Genomic DNA, 20,664 nt, shown 5'->3' with positions numbered 1-20,664 from the left:
TTTGCTTTAGCCTATTTACTCTTCTGGGGCAGAAATACCCTAGCTGATAGGGATTTAAATTTCTCAACACAGATTAAAAATTAGGAAGAATATAAACATTTTCTTGTTTCTTACATGACAATGTGTTTGCATTATGATACAGAATGTGTGGTATTTTAAGTGCAAATTCATTGAGTTTAAGATTAAGCTACCGACCTCTCACTTGTTACAATATGGCTTTTCAAAAATGAGTGTGATGGTTCAGGCATGTTATCCCAACAATTAGGATGTAGAATTAGAGACTCAGAAATTAGGATGTAGCCATTAGAGGATGACCTGGGCTACACAGTGAAATCAAGACCAGCTTGAGACATTCTGAAACTGTGCCTTAGAAAATCTAAATATCTCTGCTCCACACTTTGTCCCCATATTTCCTTTAGACAGGAGTCACTCTGGGCTAAGAATTTGGAGATGAGTGAATGGCTGAAGGAAAGGCCATCTAGAGACTGCCCCACATGGAGATCCATCCCCTGTACAAACACCAAACTCAGACACTATTGCTGATGCCAAGAAGTGCTTGCTCAAAGGATCCTAATATAGCTATCTCTTGAAAGGCTCTGCCAGAGTCTGGCAAATACAGAGGTGGATGCTTGCAGCCAACCATTGAACTGAGCACAGGGATCCCAATGGAGGAATTAGGGGAAAGACTGAAGGAGCTGAAGGGGTTTGCAACCCCATAGGAAAAACAATAATATCAACCAACTTGACCCCCTCCAGAGCTCCCAGGGACTAAACCACCAACCAAAGAGTACACTTGGAGGGACCCATGGCTCCAGCCACATATATATCAGAGGATGTCCTTGTGGGATATCAATAGGAGGAAAAGCCTTTGGACCTGTGAAGGCTTGATTCCCTAGTGTTGGGTAAAGCCAGGGGTGAGGTGGGAGTGGGAGGATGGGAGAGGTAGCACCCTCATAGAAATAGAGGGAGGTGGAATGGCAGAGGGGGAGTGGAATGGGAGAGGGGGGTTTCCATAGGGGAAACCACAAGGAAAGGGGATACCATTTGAAATGTTAATACATAAAATATCCAATAAAAAAGAATAAAATGTTATGCTCATGATTCTTAAAATTTGTAGAAAATAGTTATTATCAAGACCAAGAAGTTACAGCTAAATAAAAGAGGTCGCAGCTAAGTAAAATCACTACTATGCCTTCTCACCCAGGAGCCTACACAGATCTTTATAGCACTATGAAAGCAAGTGAACAGAAAGGAAGACAAAAAGAAAATCTAAATATGAGAATGGAGGTCAGTGATAAATGTTCATCTCACTTCCAAAAGGCCCTCAGTTTGATACCCACAAAAATATTTAATGAATTCGATAATCTCTGTGTGTCTCTTTTTTCCATCTGATCAACATTTTCCCCAATCATTGGAACTACAGTAGTAAATATGACTTGTCTAATTATTTAATTGAAACAAAATTCAAATTAGAAAGATGAAGTTAAGTGTTGTGACATACCTGGAGAATATTTGGGATCACTGAGAAAAAACTGAGCAGGCTAACCTACGAAGAGGCTCGCAGGCTCCGGCTAAACCATGGGTGCCAGCCATGCTCAGATAGTCAACAGAAACTTCTTTAGCAAACTTACATGGGCATAAAACCAGACATATTTAATCATTTAAGAATAACTTTTTCAAAATGGTTCTTTGGAACAAACATTATTTGCAAGTACAACCTAAGTAAACCAAACAGCACATACCAGCTGATATGAGGACAACAGATACAGCAGAGGACTGCCGAGTCTGGCCTCAGTGAGGGAAGAAGCACGTAATCATTGAGAGACTTGAGGCTCCAGGGAGTGGAAAGGTTTGGTAGGGTGGGGGTGGGGACATCCTCTTGGAGATAGGGGAGGAGATATGGGATGAGAAACAACCAGAAGGACAGACCAGGAGGGGCATAATGACTGCACTGTAAAGAAAGAAAAAGAAAAAGAAAAGGAACGTGTATTTGAATATGTGATGAAATACTAGTAAGCCATAGAGAATAAAATCATGTCATCGCATGAAAATTGATGGAATAGGGTTCTCATGTTAATCTAAATAAAGAAGACTCAAAGAGACAACTATCATAATGTAGTTTCATGTGTAGAAAGTAAATTTTTAATAAACAAAACGACAGGCCCAAAGTGGGATCCAACTCAAGAGGAGGTCCCAAAGCCTTACTCTATTACTGAGGCTACAGAATGCTCACAAAAAGGGCCTATTCATGACTGCCTATTCATGACATATGCATGACAGCCCTCAAAAAGCAGCTGAAAGATGCAGATGCAGAGTTTTGCGCCCAACCAATCAACAGGAGCTGCTGACCCCTGTGGTTGAATTAGGGAAAAGCTGAAAAAAGCTGAGGAGGAGGGAGACACTGTAGGAGGACCAGCAACTTCAATTAATCTGGACCCCTGAGATCTCTCAAACACTGGACCACCAACCAGCTAATATGAGGCCCCCAACACATATACAGCAGAGGACTGGTGTGTCTGGGTTTAGTCAGAGAATATGCACCTAACCCTCAGGAAACTGGTGGCCCCAGGGAGTTTAGAGGTCTGGTGGAGTGGGTGGTAGAGACATCATCCTCTTGGAGGTAAGTGGGCAGGGAGGAGGTACGGGATGTAGAAGAGTCGGAGGGTGAACCGGGAAGGGAATAAAATTTGGAGCTTAAAATAAATAAATAAATTTTTAAAAATGTAAAAAAGTTAAAGAAAACAAATGAATACAGAAGAAGTAATACAGGAGGAGAAAAAGGTCTAGCTGGAGGTGGTTGTGGAAACCACTGGGTAAAATATGAGCAAATTGTACTTTAGATATATATGAATATGCGATAATGAAACTCATTGCTTGTAAAAATTAAAATAATGTATGTTAATTATACTAATAAAACTATGAAAGGTATTCAACTTAAAATGCTATAGCAAAACATTAATGTACTGATAAAAAAGACAAGCATAACACCAAAGAATAAATAGAATATTAGGGAAAGTGGTGCTGTTTCAGAAATTCAGTGTGCAAATCCAAAATCTTATCTGAGAAAAAATTTAATAATTAATAAAGGTATTCTTTCTTCATATTTTTAGTCATTGCAATTTATAGTGGAATAACTTAATAGCAATAGAATTAATAAAATTATTTTTCCCTGGAAAAAACATCGTTAGTTATTGACAGTTATTTTCCTTCAATTCATATACAAAAATTTAAGCATTGAATTATCTTAAATATTATTTTTAACTTTTTTAGCAGTGAATATTTACAAATAAAAGTAGAACAGGAAACAAGAAAATTATTTGAGAGACCTACCTAGTCCTCTTTAGTTAGCTGCTTATCTTGTAAGAATATGAAAAAAAACCTTTCACACACACACACGAATTTTTGCTACTAATATGCAAATATCTTCAATTATTTGAAAAGTCACTTCTAGTTCATTGGGTTATTTGATTATATCACATCTTGAAATATGAAGTATTTTTTTAAAAAAAGCTACAAAATCCCTTATTTTATAATAGATGTTTTAAACCAGGCAATGAAAATACCAGTTATTTTACAATGCCATATATTTGTTTGCAACTTCTCTAATTCTTACTAATAATGAAGTCATCCCTCTTTATCCTTATTTTGACCATTATTGCTAGCAGCTCAGAAATAATGTAGATAAAGATTGATTTCTTTTTCTTAAGGAATAATATATAGAGGAGAAGGAAAATAATCTAAAATAAAACCTCAAATTAAATTAAATTGGAATAATAGCACTCTATAATTCTCAAGTACTTTGATATTCATTATTTCCAAGCAGACAATCGCTACGTCATTCCGTAAAGAGTGAAGCAAAAATATTATATAAATGTGTGAACTCAGTTTCCATGATATGATATAACTCTTCTCCATTCACCTGTCATTTCCCATGTGAATCTTCTGTTCATATAGTATACAGACTACTGGTTGTATTAATTATAAAAATGATTAAGATAGATGATGATGAGTTTATATCCAGACCACCACCTTGACTGGTCACCTTGTTGGTATCTAAAAGGACTTGTCCTGCTTAGAACTTGTCTGAGAAAATGTTATTGATGAAATCTTGAAAATAGTTTACTTAGAAAGAAATTATTTTCTCAGTCATCTTGACTAATCTGACCCAGGTTTCTGCCCCACCCAGCCATAATTTTATTTTAGACCTAATTTTCCTAGAACCTTGTCACGAATTTGCCGTGTCTTTACACAGTACACAATGGGGTTCATCAGAGGTGGCACTAGCAAGAAAATGTCAGCAATAAGGATCATGGCCAAAGGTGACTTGTGCCTGCCAAAGCGGTGCATGGATGCTAAAGCGATGATGGGTACATAGAAGATAAGCACAGCACAGATGTGCGAGACACAGGTATTGAGGGCCTTGAGGCGCTCTTTATGGGATCCGATGCCCATCACAGTCTTCAGAATGAACACATAAGAGACAGCAATGAACATACTGTCTGACATCATACAGAGTGCAACAAAGAACCCGTAGAAAAAGTTGACTGTGTTGTCAGAGCAGGCCAGCTTCATGACATCCTGATGGAGACAATAGGAGTGAGAAAGGAGGCTTTTCTGACAATATGCCAGTCTTTTCAGAGTGAAAGGAAATGGAAGCACTAGGAGCATGCTTTTAATGAGAAACACCAGTCCCATCTTGGCAACTCTTGCACTGGTGAGGATAGAGCTGTATCTAAGTGGGTTGCGTATGGCCAAAAAGCGGTCAAAAGACATGATCAGAAGCACTGAGGACTCCATGTCTGTGAAGCCATGGATAAAGAATTCTTGAGCAAAGCAGGCATTTGGGGAGATTCCTGTGGCATTGAACACAAAGATCCGGAGCATGGTGGGGAGGGAGGAGAGGGACAGGCCCAAGTCGGAGATGGCCAGCATGGAAAGGAAATAGTACATGGGAGCATGGAGTGAGGGTTTAGTCCTGATCACAAAGAGGATGGTGCAGTTGCCCAGGATGGCCACCAGGTACATGAGGCCGATGGGAATGGAGAGCCACACATGAGCATACTCTAGGCCTGGGATTCCAATCAGGAAGAAGGTGGTGATCTCAATTTCTGAAGAATTGAGAATGGACATGATAGAAGACTTCACAAGCATCTACTTAGAGATCTGAAGTGGCACTTCCAACATGAACTTGTCCTGCTTATCTTCCTTCTTTTTACCACATATGCCAAGAGACAGAGAAAATGCAGTTAAAAACAAAAGAATAAGACATTTCTTTTAAGTCAACTATGAAAGAGTTGGTTCCTGTTATTTGGCAATAAGAATATAATCACTGCCTCAAGTAATCCTATGACTCTATTCCATGTTCTGGGGAAAACACATAAAGAGTAACAAATTACAGATTTATTTCCTTTGCCATATCAAGCTTTGTTCCCATCATGTGAAAACTCACAGTTATGCAGGACTCCAGAATAACTCATTTTCTTCTGCTTGGGTTTCTTCTGCTTGGCACATAGGGGTACTTGAGGGAAGGAGGGGGGAGGGAGGGAAAAGGGAAGGAAAAAGAGGCTAGAAGACTGAGAAAGCTAAATATATGTCATATATGGTATATGTTTCTTAGGGTATAATAAGTCATCTCACATATACTGATGTGTTAAATCCACAGATAGAAAGTAGTTTATCAAGTACCAAGCTAGTGGCAAAGTATTGAGGATGAATGGAGTCAATACTCAAATAATTTTCTGGCACCATAAGACAAGTAGACCTCTTCAGTTGTAGAATATTTTCAAAGGCAACTTAATTAACAGCATGTTTTTGAGATTTTTAAATTTAATTTCATCAAGGAAAATGAATCTCATATATATATATATATATATATATATATATATATATATATATATATTTCACAACACTTATTTTTTGATGTAAAGAATGTGAGGGTTTCTTTGAGTTAGGCACACGACAATTAAGAGCAGATCACAAGATTTGATATTGTTCCTTTTCCATAATGAGTCACTGAAATCCTGTTTTAGGAGAGCCAAGCTACCCTCTCAAGAGAATAAGCAGAGGACATATCATGATCTTGGTACTAGCCACTCCCTCTCCTCTAAAATTGTCTTTTCAGGACAGCATAGCTAGTTCTTCTATCACTACAACTGGAGGATCTCAGGAGTGGCTTGCTCATGAAAGCCTTTGCTCTGGATTACTCCAAGCAGCATGTACTCCAACTGCCATTTAATCTGCTATATTACAGCACCTCAGTGGTCATGTGATTGCTGTGTATGTGTCTCCTTTCCTTAATAGCCAATAAAGTTGCTTAAAGAATAGTTGCTACCAAAGTGTGTGTGACATTTTCATGACTGAGCACAGTTTCTGGCAAATACATATCTGATTATATTGAATAGTATACACTCCAACTTACTGAATAGGACACATCCTATCTCCTATCATATAGAATAATTAAATGGCATTGATTTTCATTTCTTAGAAATTGCCTCCTGGCTTCTAGTGGGCTAAGATTAATGGTCATTTCCTTGGGTTTAGCATTAGGCTACAATTATTATTTATAAAATATTAAAGTAAACCATTTTGTATATGTATATACATACAAACTATATATAAACAAATAAAAGAGAAAAATATAAAAATACGATTCTAAGATTGTTAACCTATCATATGTGAAATATGTATGTAAATATGTATATAAATAGTAAGAAGATAAATACTATTATTTATGTTTTCCTAGGCACTAAATCTTGGAAAAAGGAAGAAGTGCAGCAAGTTCTTAAAGAGAAGACTGGGGAGTAAAATGGTTAGACACTGTTGTTCATGACACTGTAACACATATGAGCTGCTTTAAATACAGTATCTCATTCAGTCTTCACATCAAAGCATTATTTATAATGTAAAAGTTTAAAAACTGAAGCCAAAGTTCAGGAAATTTCTCAATATATCCTTGTGAACATATATGAGAATAATATGCTGTTTGAATCTGAGCTTTGTCAATTATGTGATAATTTCCATTTCATCTTAGCTAATATTTTAAAATTACTTAGGTTACAAAGAAATTGTATTCTATTGCTGGATACATAAATATTGATGCTGCTATAAAAAATGTATGAAGAATGGCTGTTACTTTAAACTTTAGTATGGACAAGTTACACATTGTCCTCCATGGTTAAGTTAGTCAGCACACAACATTAAATGGGTCAAATGATGTAACAACAGTTGGATTGTTGGTAGCAAAACCCACCAAGCAGCATCCACTCTGACGAAGTAAGACAAAGGCCTATTGTCAATTTCTGTCTAGGAAAACCAGGGGATGTTCAGATAAGACATGGCCTGGGCTTTTGTTCTGAGAGTGTAGAAAAAAGAGGGGGTGGATATTTTAAAAATACAGACACACACACACAGAGAGAGAGAGAGAGAGAGAGAGAGAGAGAGAGAGAGAGAGAGAGACAGAGAGACAGAGAGACAGAGAGACAGAAACAGAGAGAGGGAGAGACAGAGAGACAAAGAGATAGCAATAGGAAGAAAGTCAGAGATAAATTAAGATCTCTTACAACATACTAGATGATTTGTGATTCTTACATTAAAGTTTTTTTATTGTATTCCAATAAGTTTGTAATACGTTTTGTGTGAATTTCAAAACATCTACTTATCTATGGCACTCATAGTTTGGTGAGCAGGGGATATCAAAATAGTACACTTTCTTTAAGGGTGAGTGATAAACTTGGCAAAGTTCTACATTAATCTAAAATACAATAAATTTCTTATTAGCCTTATTTATAGTCAGAATGTTACAATATATTTATTTCTAAGGTCTGTGCCTGATAAAGAAAAAATCTGAATATTCTAAAAACTTGACATTTTTGAAAGATTGTCTTAAATTTTACTATTAACAAGAATTAAAACTCAGATAGTCTTTTTCATAGATAATGCCTTGAGTTCTTTATACCTATCATTTTATTTAATTACATGAGAACCCCTATGAGTCAGGTGCCATTAGTTACTCTTTATTAGTTAGGGAGGAAATAGCTAGTGAGGAGCATATAACTGCAACTTCAGCCTATGTCTCTCTCATGTCCCTGCCAAAGACCCAGTACGCCCTGTGCTGTTCTTGTAATTGCTTATAGTGCATAGGCATCACTAGTTTTCTTGATCCAAAGTTTTTCTTCCAATCACTTAAAACTATAAACTTATCCCACTTGCTAATCCTTCCAATAATGGAGCTTTTCTCTATAACTCCAGTGTAGCAACTGAGATTCTGTTTTGACAATCTGAATTCTGTATTTGTGAATGTCTGCCTTCCTTTTTTAGGTAAATGTTTTTTTATTCTTTATTGAATGAATATTGATGAATTTCTGAACTTTTTTATACTAAAAATTGGAAGCTTCTGTTATAGTCATTCTTATTTACAACCCATTTTGAGTTCTGGCTCTTGGAACAAAATTGGTTTAAGTATGCTACAGGCCTTAAAGCCATATTATATTCTAAGACAATGTGATGTTATGACCACTCACCACTCAACCAAACAGCAAAGTAAAACGAAATTACACCAGAGTCTTCTCAGCCTGCTGCTCCAGGTCTGCCCATCAAGGGCAGACCTCTTATCTACACATAGCAGATGCCTAGAGGTGCCTTTGGGCTTTGCTCTCATGGGACATCTATTACATTCGCTCTCCTTTCCTCTGTAAACAAATGATTTCTTTGGCCAATGGAATAAAACAGGGAATATGGAAATAAAATGACAAAGCTATGTTCACTTAAGTTTGCTAAAGGGAGGCAAAAGCATAGAGAGGAAAATATAGCTTATTTAACAAATGGTGCTGGTTGTTTGTCTTCAGGAGAATGACATTATATTGAAATCTTTCATTTTGTATGTAAAACAATTACAAATAGATTGAAGACCTTAATTTCAAACTGGAAACCCTGAAACTTCTAGTAGAATGTAGCAGGCGGTAGGGAATATTCTCCCATACATTGCAGTTGGGCAAGGACTCTGTAGACAGATTGGTAGTAGCACAAAGACTAACCAGAGCATCAAAAGATGGAAATATATACCTGAAAATGAAAAGGTTCTGAACAACACCAAAACTATCTCTGGAGCAAACAGCCCACAAAATGAGAAAAAAATCTCTACAGACAAGGGGCTAATATCCAGAATTCAAAAAGAATTGCTGAAATTAAGTATCAAGGCAGTCAAAGTATCAGTTAACAATTGGGAAAATTAATCCTATTGACAGTTTTCAAAAAAACCCACATGATTAAAAAACTACTTTTGAAGTTATTCAATATAGCTAGCCATCAGAGCAATACAAATGAAAACTTCTTTGGTGTACCACCTTACCCAGGTCAGAATGATGTCATCAACAACAAATGCCAGCATGTAGAAAAGAGAAACTCTTTTTTTTTTTTTTTTTTTTTTTTTGGCAGCAAATGCTTTTACTTACTGAGTCATTTCTCCAGCCGGTAAATACTTACATTCTGATACACAACATGAAGAGTATAGTTAATAATATGGTATTAGGTACTGGAATTTCAATAACAGAATGCACTTTGGGTACAAGCACTAGCAAAATAACAACAATGCTAACTTTCTTCACTGCAGTAATTACTTTGCTATATACACATACACCAGAAAATCATGTTGTACACCATAAGTATATACAATACAGAAGAAACTGTTTATCTGTTCTTCATAGTGAGTACACTATTTCACACTACTTTACATGAGATTTCCCTTTGCTCTTAGTTGGACTTCTTCCATTTTAGATAGATCCTTTCCAATGGATTTGGGGAAGTGTCTCATACCCAGAAAGCAACCATAGCAGACATATTTTCATTAGCCATTTCTCCCATTTTTAATGACTATCTGTTCCTTTTTCTACTTTTGAGTTCTTTATTTTTTTATTATTGAATTATAAGAACTTTTCTGTATTCTGAGTTCTAGGCCCTTATCAGACACATGCTTTACAAATATTTACCCCAATCTCTGTGTTGTCTTTTCATTTTCTTGATTATGTCTTTTGACAGACTGAAAATTTTCATTTGATGAAATCTAACTTATCTTTATTTATTTTTTGCTTGTGCTTTTGATTTCACATCTACAATACTGTTAAAAAATTAAAGCTCATGAAGAGCTAACCAGTTTCCTTCTATCATTTCAAATATATTTTGTAGAACTAGGGAAAAAGCTTGTCTTTTTATAGATGGCAAAAGTACTCTAATAATTCAATGTAGAAAGTAGTTTCATTTAGAATAGTACCATACATAACAAAACCTTTAAGAATATTTTTTTTTGATTTGCATTTTCTTTTTTTTTTTTACTTTATTTTAAAACATTTATTTTTTATTTATTCTTTGAGAATTTCACACATTTACAATAAATGTTGATAATACCTATCACAGCTGCCCCAAACTCCTCTAAAATGTTTCCTCAGCCCAGACATCTCCAGTTCAGCATCAAGCCCTCCATCCCACCCTCCAACTCTCCGGCAACTAAATTCAATCAGTGCAGTTATATGTACATGAGTGTAAAGCCATGACTAAAGCAAGAGCAATCTACCATAGAACACATTGCTGAAGAAAACAGGCTCTTCCTCTCCAAAATACATCAACTGCCAATAGCTCCTCCACGAAGGGCAGGCCTTCATGAGCCCTCACCTATCCATATTGATATTTTGACTTGCGTGATCTTGTATAAGCCTTGTGCAGGCGACCATAACTGCTATGAGTTCATGTGTAGCATGTGTGGTATGTGCAGAAGACACTGCTTTGCAGTAGTTTTCTCCAATCTCTTGCTCATCCAGTCTTTCTGAAGCCTCTTCTGCAGTGATCCCTGAGGGATGTGATATAGATGCCCAAGTTCTTCCCAGACATTCCATAGACATTTGTTCTCTGCACTTTGGCTAGCTATACATCTTTGTATTGACCATGATTCACCAGAAAACAAAGTTCTTATAATGAGAGTTGAGAGTTACACTAGTCCATTGATACAGAGATACATATTTAGAAGACAGTTTGATATTGCGTCCATTTTCTAACTTATTTTGTTTAGATAAATGCACAAGAATGGTATAGCTTTTAGTTTTTGGAGTGACTGCTACACTTTTTCTATAATGATCGTACTAATTTACATTCTAGTCTACAATGATTTTTTTTTAATTTTTTTTTAATTTCTTTTTTTTTTGAACATGAAATGCTTTTTTATAGCATGTTTTACAAGGGGAGGGGGTAAGAGGGTCCAGGTGGTGGAAAAGTACAAAATCTTCTTGGCCTGTGCCTTGAAACATGTCATGGTCTATATGGTACACTGCCTTGAATTATGATCTACCTGCAGTTCTTCAGAAGATATGGTACACTGCTTGAGTTATGGTGTCCCTGCTATTCTTAAGAAGACATGGTACTCTGCTTTGAGTCTATCTGCAGTTGCTAAGCAGGATCTTGCAGTTGCCAAGCTTCAGAGGACATTGTGCAGGTGGGGAAAGGTAGGGGGTAAGGGTAAGGGTGAGGGTCCTGGCTTCTGGCATCTCCCCCTTCTCTGTTTAGTTAGAGAAGGCATCTTATGTTGAATCCCAACTATGTGAGTTTGGAATTTGGATGTCTAATTATGGGGGGTCTTAGACAAGTTCACAACCCCAAAACACTGATGTGAGACGAGTCACATTGATGGTCGAAGGCTTTAGGCTGTCGACGATGGGCAACGTCAAGGGACTCTGATGTGGGTGAAAGGAGGGTGAGAGCCCTGTCTTAGGCCATGTAGGCTGCACCCACTCCCAGCACCACGCACTCCTTTTTGGCTGCATTGGGTGGGCCCCTGGGAAGTGGACCTACAATAATCCCGTCATTGGGCTAACTCACAGCCATCCTAGTCTCTTGTAAATGTTCAAGTTACCAACCATTTGTCAGTTTGGGGTGTAATATTGTCATAAAGGAAGGCTCCCCAATGTTAGCGGCCATATCAAGGGTGGCCTTGGTTTAGGAAAAAGCCAATTTTTGTTGTGGTGATCAAGAGGCCAAGCTCTCTAGCGAGAGAAATGAGGGCAAAGCCAGGCATACCAGGAACCCTTCTGGAGGGCGTGGAAGTCTAGGGGTCGACCGTAGGGGGAGGCAGGGGAGCTGACAGCTGTGTCAGTCTCCTGCGGAGTCACTTCTGGATCCTCTGCAATTTTCAGCTGATGGTAATGAACTTCAACTGCCTTCTTGATGGCAGCATCAACCTGGTTCCGTGGACGACAGGTCACGGGCGATGATCTCTGTCTTGCTCAATCTTGATGTCATGCGCACATCCTCTCAATGAGGGTCCGTCCGGATGGGTCCGTGCCTCGAGCCCCACGTCTGGGTGCCACTTGACCCGACCGGCGGGTCCTGGTTATTCGTGGGGGCGAGGAGGACTGCAACCTGCTATTCTTCAGAAGATATGGTACACTGCTTGAGTTATGGTCTCCCTGCTATTCTTCAGATGATATGGTACACTGCTTTGAGTCTATCTGCAGTTGCCAAGCAGGATCTTGCAGTTGCCCAGCTTCAGGGGACCTTGTGCAGGTGGGAAAAGGTAGGGGGTGAGGGTAAGGGCGAGGCTCCTGGCTTCTGATCCATCTGGGTTAGAACTTCTAATAGCAGGCATCACGGGTGATTCAATTTTACCTGGAAAGAAAAAAGAAGGGGATTCTCAGGGAGATTTCTCTTCCCTGGATGTAAATTGTTATTCATCGTATTTATGATTGGGCCTGGCTTTGTGAGGGTATCTATTTTTTTCATTAATATTTGTGGTAGCCGGTTAGCTGTGCCTTCTGTGGTATTGGGCAGGCATATCAATCCTCGGCTCCATAAGGGAACTGGGACTGGGGCATTCCCTTTATGGGTATGAGGGTCCTTCCCCATATCTGTGGCAAAGTTTTGTTGGTCTTGGTGGTGCCCGAGGTCATCAACATGGTCAGCAAGAGATTTGCCATGAGCTTTCAGCTTTAGAGAGAGAAAAGTGAACAAGGCATGATGGAGAGTATTTCAGGGGGACTCCTTCTGAGGGGGTACCGTTCCCCCTCTTTTGTTTTTAAAGCCAATTTTTCAGAGTTCTTGTAAAATCAGGGCAGAAGCGCCAACAGTTGCTCCTTCCACACTCAGAGAGTCATGAAGGCCTTATTTAAGGATATATAAATCTATATTAATAATCTTTTGTCAAAGGACTTTTATAGCTCCACTGACAATTAATCAGACTATATGATATATCGATTAGAAATAGCTTTTTCTACTTTTTGTGAGATTACCTCTCTTTTGTCAATTAACTGTTGAGGAAGTTAGGGTTTACCTCTCTCTTGAGAATATTGAACAGAGATTTAAATTCTTTTGTGGAGAGCTTAAAATAGTATCTTAGCCAATTTGCATCTCCTAGAAACTTTTGAAATTAATTTAAAATAAATAGACTCCCTTTTTTTAAAATCCTTTATCTGTGTGGGGTTTTTATTGGGTATTATACGTATTTACCTTTCAATGTTGTCTCCTTTCTCATTCTCCCCCCAAATCCCTTATCCCCTACCCCTTCCTCCTAATTTTTGTGATGGTGTGCTCCAAACATCCTCCCAGTCCCATCTCCCTGCTCTCAAATTCCAACACAGTAGGGGATCCAAACTTTTGGGGACCTTGGCCCTCCACTTTGACTGGAGTCTAACAAGGTCACCCGCAATTCCCTATACAGGTGCGTGAGTCCCTCCCTTTGTGCTCTCTGGTTGGTGGTTTAGACTTTGGGAGTTCTGGTTGAAACTTTTGATGCTCCTTCTAAAAAGGACCAACGCATTCATACTTTGGTCTTCCTTCTTCTATGTGAGTTTTATGTGGTCTATATGAAGATTCTTAGAAATTGTGAGCTTTTGGGCTAATATCCACTTATCAGTGAGTGCATACCATGTATGTTCCTTTGAGATTGGGTCATCTCACTCAAGATGATATTTTCCAGCTCCATCCATTTGCCTAGGAATTTTGTGAACTGATTGTTTTTAATAGCTGAGTAGTACTCCATTGTATAAAAGAGAAACTCTTATTCTCTGTTGGTGTGAGTACAAATCGATTCAGCTATTGTAGAAATCAGATTGGAGGTTTCTCTACAATTTCTCAAATAGGACTACTAGTTGATGCAGATATTTCCCTCCCGGGTGTATACCCAGAGAACTTCACACACTACCACAGAGGTATCTGCACCACTATGTTTATTGATGCTCTACTATTCTACTCACTGTAGCAAGTAAATTGTTCATCAGCTGGTTAATGAGCAATGAAAATGTGGCACATATGTAAAATAGAATATCATTCAGCTCTGAAGAAAAATGAAGTCACATAATTTATAGGAAAATGATGAATTTAGGATATATTAAGAGTAGTCACGCAACCTCAGAAATAATATCAACACGTTCTCCTTCATATATAGATCCTGGTCTATAGTCTCTCTCTCTCTCTCTGTCTCTCTCTCTCTCTCTCTCTCTCTGTATCTCTCTTTGTCTCTCTGTCTCTCTCTGTCTTTATCTCTCTCTTGCTGTCTCTCTGCGTGTATATGTGTTTGGTGTTGTGTACATGTGAACACATGTGCATGTTAGTACACTATGACATACAGAAATGGAGAACAAGAAAGGATAAATATTAGAGCACAAGGACTGAATGCAGGTAATGGGCACATGAGTCATGGAAGAGGATATAAAGCTAACTGTTTTTCTGGGGTTTAACTCTGACATGAGCTTTTTATTTTCAGGTGGTAGATAAGTGAATAAAATATCTTTGATAATTCAAATGTAGAATCCAAGGTAATGCTTGCAAATCTTCAGAATGGTTGCTCTATCTGCACAGAAGTTCATTGAGATGAATAGAGTTTGGATCTGGTTAATTTTGTTGTATGAATTTTTTATTTACTGATTCTTTATAAGAAAATTTAAATTTCAGGTCCAGCAGAGACACAGAATAAGCAAATTTGTGGACAAGACGTCACTGTTTATAAATGGAACAGGCATACATGGTGACGTCTTCTCCACAAATTTGCTTATTCTGTGTCTCTGCTGGACCTGAAATTTAAACTGGAATGTGGGTCCTTCAGCAGTGTTGGCAGTGCTGTGTGGAGAGAACAGTAAAGGATTTTGGTGAACTATGGGTCTGTGCAAAAGGAAAAGGAAAACATTTGTGGTATCTGTATGTAGTTCGGTTTCTGTTCATTTTTTGTTCAGTGGAGCTGATCTAGTCCTTACAATTAGTTGTCTGTTCTTTGTTCTCCCCCTACCCTGCTCTTAGGTACACTCACTCATTCCAGTGCCTTGGATCCTGCACTGTGGAACCAATCTTGAAAACACAATCATTGATTTCCATGTTCAACAGATGTCAGGATATGCCTGCTGGTGCTAAATACTGGGCTTGAGCTCCCAGGGGAAAGAAGGTAAAGAAAGATGTGAGGAATTGCCTCCTCTTCGGGGCTCCTACCATCTACTATTGCCTCAGGGGAATAGAGATTTTTGGTTATACAAAGTATTGTTCCTAAATCAGCCAGTTGACTGAAGGCCTCAAGTTATTAAACCAGGCCTCTCAGACACTGTTATGGGCTGGCCCAAGATTAACTTGCTGTATGCAAAGTTCTGCCAGTGTTGGGTCAGGACAGTTATTTGAATCTTTGATCAGGTTCACATCCAAAAGCTTTCATTACATATAGGCTTGCAAAGCTACTTAGGCCCAGGTGCTTCTAGTCCCTGTCTAGTCCCTGTCTTCCATAAAAGGAATAACTACAAGCTGTCAATGTCATCACCTCATTAAAGTGTTATAGTGTGGGCAGAGCCACAGTTACAGAACACTAGCCCCCAACAAAGGCAAACAAAAGTTCTGGGGGTTTTGCTTGTTTACTTTGGTTTTCAGACAGGGTTTCTCTGTATAGTCCTGAAACTCTCTTTCTAGACTAGGCTGGCCTTGAACTCAAGAGATCCACCTGCCTCTGGGTTCCTTGGGCTGGGATCATGTGACTGCAGCAATGCCCATAAGCCCATAGCTTAAAAGTTATGTTTTTATGATGAATATTAATGAAATATTGGGCAGAGTTCTTATAGGATTTGATAATCTGGGTTAGTTTTGCCTTCCACCTGGGGACTACTGGGATGAGAAATGAGTCTGAACATAAAGTTCCTCTTCTGTGAAATCTGGGAGGATTTACTGTGTGAAGTAAGTGATGCCGCCCCATGTTTAGTGGGCAGTTGGCTTGCTAAGTATGTTTCTCTATAAGCATATTGCCTACTTTCCTTTGTAGGGATTTTTATGTATCTTCATGTGTATTTTACATCTGAAATTAAATTTCAAGATCTATTATAGAACAAATTTTAAAAAAGGAAAGTTAGTCATATATTATGTATTTCAATAAATCCTTAAAATTGTGCCGTATTTCAGGATCATACAATTTCTATAAAGCATATATTTTCAGTCTAGAAATACGTATGTTTTGATAAAGCTATGTAATTAAATTAGTTTGGATTATTTCACCTATACCTTCTGCATTAAAATCTATGTAAAACTAAAAAAAGAAAAGAAAAGAAAGAAAATTTAAATAAATTAAAAAAAAAACACCCAACCAAATGGACTGAAGTCAGGGATCCCTGTGGTTGAATTAAGGAAAGGCTGGAAGAAGTTAAGGAGGAGGGTGACCCCATAGGAAGACTGCTGAGTCTCAACAAACCTGGATCCCAAAGATCTCCCAGACTCTGGACCACTTACCAGGCAGCATACAGCAGCCGATCTGAGGCCCTCGACACATATACAGCAGAGGACTGTCTGGTCTGGACTCAGTGAGAGAAGATGCATCTAACCTTTGGGAGACCTAAGGTCCCAGGGAATGGGGAAGCCTGGCATAGTATGTGTGGGGTGTGGGAACATTCTCTTGGAGCTGGGCGAGGATGAATAGGATGAGGAACTGTTAGAAGGCAGAATGAAAGGGAAATAATGACTGGACTGTAAAAAAGATTAAAGATAATAAAAAAGAAAGAAAGAAAGAAAGAAATTAAGATAAACAGCACAATCTAAACCTAGATGATAAAGACAAAATCTGCTGAAAAAAAAAAGCCCCAATATTCAAAACGTAAAGACCTATAGAAAATTAAGGGTTGCAAAGGATGATTGGCTTAGAAGGCCTCATCCATCTTTGAGGGTCTATAGCCAGTAATGGATACTAGGGAAGGAAGATAAATCTTGTTCAATGGTGTAGTCAACTGTAAGTTCCCCATATGCCTTTAATAAACCCTGGCTCTTGTCCTTATAAATAATTTTAACTGAAATTGTTGGGTTGTTTAAAATAAAAGACACAAAAGTAGAATTTTTGAAAAGAGTAAGATCAGTAGGAATGGAAAGATGACAAGAGAAAGTAGTGGCACGGGTGACTAGGATAAAAGTACATTATATGCACAGGTGAAATGTCATAATAAAACTGCCATTAACATACACTAATAGAAAACATAAAAGTATTCAAGTACAATTAATGGAATTTGCTACAATTGCCCAAAATAATATTGTATCTGTGTCTTTTTAATTTATATATAAACATTATCAAGTCTTCATTATCGCTTCATAGTTTTGAGTGACTTTTCTTTTTTTAACATAAACTATTATAGGCTTGATAAAATACATTAGAAAACTATGGTGGCGGCACAAAGAGTGGCCATTGAATACCTTATCATGAATATAACATGCAATGCCAGAGGGAAGTAATTTTGAGATGTCCGGCTAGAAATGTGGCATAGGGCTGCAAATCACATGCACCTACTGTTTACCAATAGCTTTGTAGATTACTAGGAAAAAACATTCTGGATTTGCAAAGTGGTTTCAGAAGTGTCTGACCCTTGGGTATTACTCATTATTTTCCAAATGATAAAGCTAATCTGTAGGAAAGTCCAGAGGTATGGTTTGGAATTGAAATTAGAATATTTGATTAAACTGAGTCCATTATCTTAATTATGCTTCCAGACCTATGTGAACATCACATTTCAATCTTCATTTTGATTTCCACTCTTTACCTCTCACAGATTTGATCATCCAAATGATGCCAGACAGTTGGCAACCTGTCTCTGGCTCCTGCTGAGACCTGGGTGCTAAAGAGTTAACTCACAAGCTCACCATGTTCTTTATAAGATTAGAGTCAGAATGTCCAGGAGACTTCTGTTAGCTCCCAGAGGTCTATACTCTAGAGAAAACAGAAGAGACTGATCTAGATAAACTAAAGGACTCTTGTTCTTATCTTTCAGGGAAGTGTGCTTCTCGTTCTGGTAAGGACAAGGAACTAAACATCCCATTAAGAACTTAAAATTAAAGCTTTGCTAAGTAAAATTGTTAAGTAAAATTAAAGTTGATGTTTGAATAAGTAATTATGGAAAGGAAGGAGAAGCAACTTTGGGGTGTGCCTGTATGAGCATATTTGTGTGAATCAGTGTGTTCATGTACATGTCCTTATTTTATATAAAATTATTTATAAGGACAAGAGCCAGGGTTGGTAGGTTCATGTATATGTGCAAGTGTGTGTGTGTGTGTGTGTGTGTGTGTGTGTGTGGTCTGTTGAATTGTCTGATGGTTAAACAGCAAGATTAAGTACCAGGCTATTTAACTAATATTCTGACATCCATAGCATCTCATTTAATTGATAAAATATCAAATAAAAGTGAGCCATATGATCAATAAGAAAAGAAACACTACCTGGTCAGTTTAGCATGTGATGCCACAAAGAAAAGGTTAGCCATTTTTTCTCGAATTATTTGTGAAAGCGGCTGCCACTACTGATTATCTGTATTTTGTTAGAGACTACAGCACACTGTCTATAATAACTCTGATGAAGAAATTTTTATTTATAATATTCAATGGAAGAGGACAATACATTTGATGTATTAGATTTACAGAGAGTAAATTGCCTGGCTGATCGTTATGTACAGATGTTCAGAAAATCTTCTGAGTTCTTGTTTATCTTAGCTATGGATAGTCTAAGAGCTCTGGGCAATGCTTGCTTGTGTATTGTCTTCTCAAATCATTCTTTTTCCATGGTACCTACAGCATCCACTGTTGTCATCTTCCTCCAACTGTCTGTTTCCAACACATGACACTCTCAGCAATCGTGCAGCTCCTAAAGTTTTGTGAGATTCAGATTAGCATTTTGTACCTTTTATTCCTCTTTGATGATCTCATTTATTTTTACAGCCCATTACCAACTATTATGTCAATGTTTCTTAGTCTAATGTTTTGGGGTCTGTAAAAATATTCTCTAGTAATCCTGAAGTAAAAGCACTTATTAAATGAAGGTTAACTAACATGTCTTTGTATCTCTGGCCTATCCATGATCCTATCCTTCCTCATTGCTACAGATCTGGATATTTTATAATTTCAAATCTGTTTCATCATTTCTTTAACTTATACATTTATTTCAAATAGAGTTTTAAATATAGGACAGCTTATGTTAAAAATATTTGTGTTACGTTGAGTATATTTAGAGTCATTCAACATTGGATTATCTTGAATCTAAAACATATAAATTGCAAGAGTATATATTCGATCTGAAAATGAAATAGTAGGCCTGTTGATAATGACCCTAAGAATACAACCAGGTTTTAGTTTATTATGTGGGTGCATCTTAAATGTTTATATTTCAAAAGGAAATTGCACAGTTTGGATTTGTTTCCAAATTTGAACATTTTTATTCAATTGACCATAGTGATCAGAGTAAAATAATCCAGTCAGGTCTGGTAAGGGGAATGCATTCATCACACTGCACAAATCATCACACCACACAAATCATCACACTGCACAAATTGCCTCTGAAATAATAAGATGAAAATCTGAACTATGACCCATAACTACTTAAACTAGAAAACTTCTCTTCACCACGTGGGTGAAGAAACAAAGAAACGAAAAAACTTTCAGGGTTAATTTCTCACATTGTGTTAGAAACTAGTATTTCTACTAAATGATGTTAATATTTAAATTTTCTTGTAATGTGATATTTTTAGATATGTGTTTAATTCTTCACAAATATCTGTAACAGAAATCTACTGTGAGTAAATAAATCTTACTGATATAAAATCAAGCTTATAACAATCAGACAGACTAAATCAATTAAGACCAACCAAAGAAGTGGTGCAGATGATTAAACAACCTTTTTTATTTTCAGTTTTATAAATTTATTGTAGATATATAAACAAATATTATATATAATATAGATAATAAGGGTAGATAAAATGTGTATAATGAAAACTTACCTCTTAAAATTAAGACATTAATTACTCACACTTTCTTTCTAGCAGTTACTGTTTTCCAAATTATTTTCAGTGATCTCTGAGCATTTTAATAGATTATAATTTCAGACTGTCTTATATGAAGTTCAGAGATGTGTTGTAAAATTAACATGGGAATTACTTAAGGTTGAGTGGCGAAAGTAGTAGAAAGGATTTCGGAAATCTTTTAACTTATCCAACAAAAATATTTGAATTGCCATCAATGTAGGAAGGTAGTTAGAATTGTCTTTTGTCATATTGGAGGATGTTAACATGCTGAAGGACTTACAGTACTTTTGGAAGAATGTCCTAGTTGCATATGCTAAATATATTTTGTTATAAAATATTTAACTCATTTTTGTAAAACTGAATATCACCTAAAAGAATGATTGCTTTTTGTTATATGGTT

At 37.3% G+C, this 20,664-nt stretch overlaps 1 protein-coding gene across 1 annotated transcript; it reads right to left on the bottom strand.

The window, feature by feature from the left end:
- Positions 1-4,194: 4,194 nt before the first annotated feature.
- LOC114632797 (olfactory receptor 51A7-like) lies at positions 4,195-5,151 on the bottom strand. Its single transcript, XM_028781406.1, has one exon. The coding sequence runs from the start codon at positions 5,149-5,151 to the stop codon at positions 4,195-4,197; it is 957 nt and encodes a 318-aa protein (XP_028637239.1).
- Between the last annotated feature and the right edge of the window lie 15,513 nt (positions 5,152-20,664).

Source organism: Grammomys surdaster, unplaced genomic scaffold (genome assembly GCF_004785775.1).
Source record: "Grammomys surdaster isolate TR1022 unplaced genomic scaffold, NIH_TR_1.0 425, whole genome shotgun sequence".
NCBI classification, from domain to species: Eukaryota; Metazoa; Chordata; class Mammalia; order Rodentia; family Muridae; genus Grammomys; species Grammomys surdaster.
Note: the sequence above shows the minus strand (reverse complement) of the source record. Positions and strands in the feature narration are given on the sequence as shown.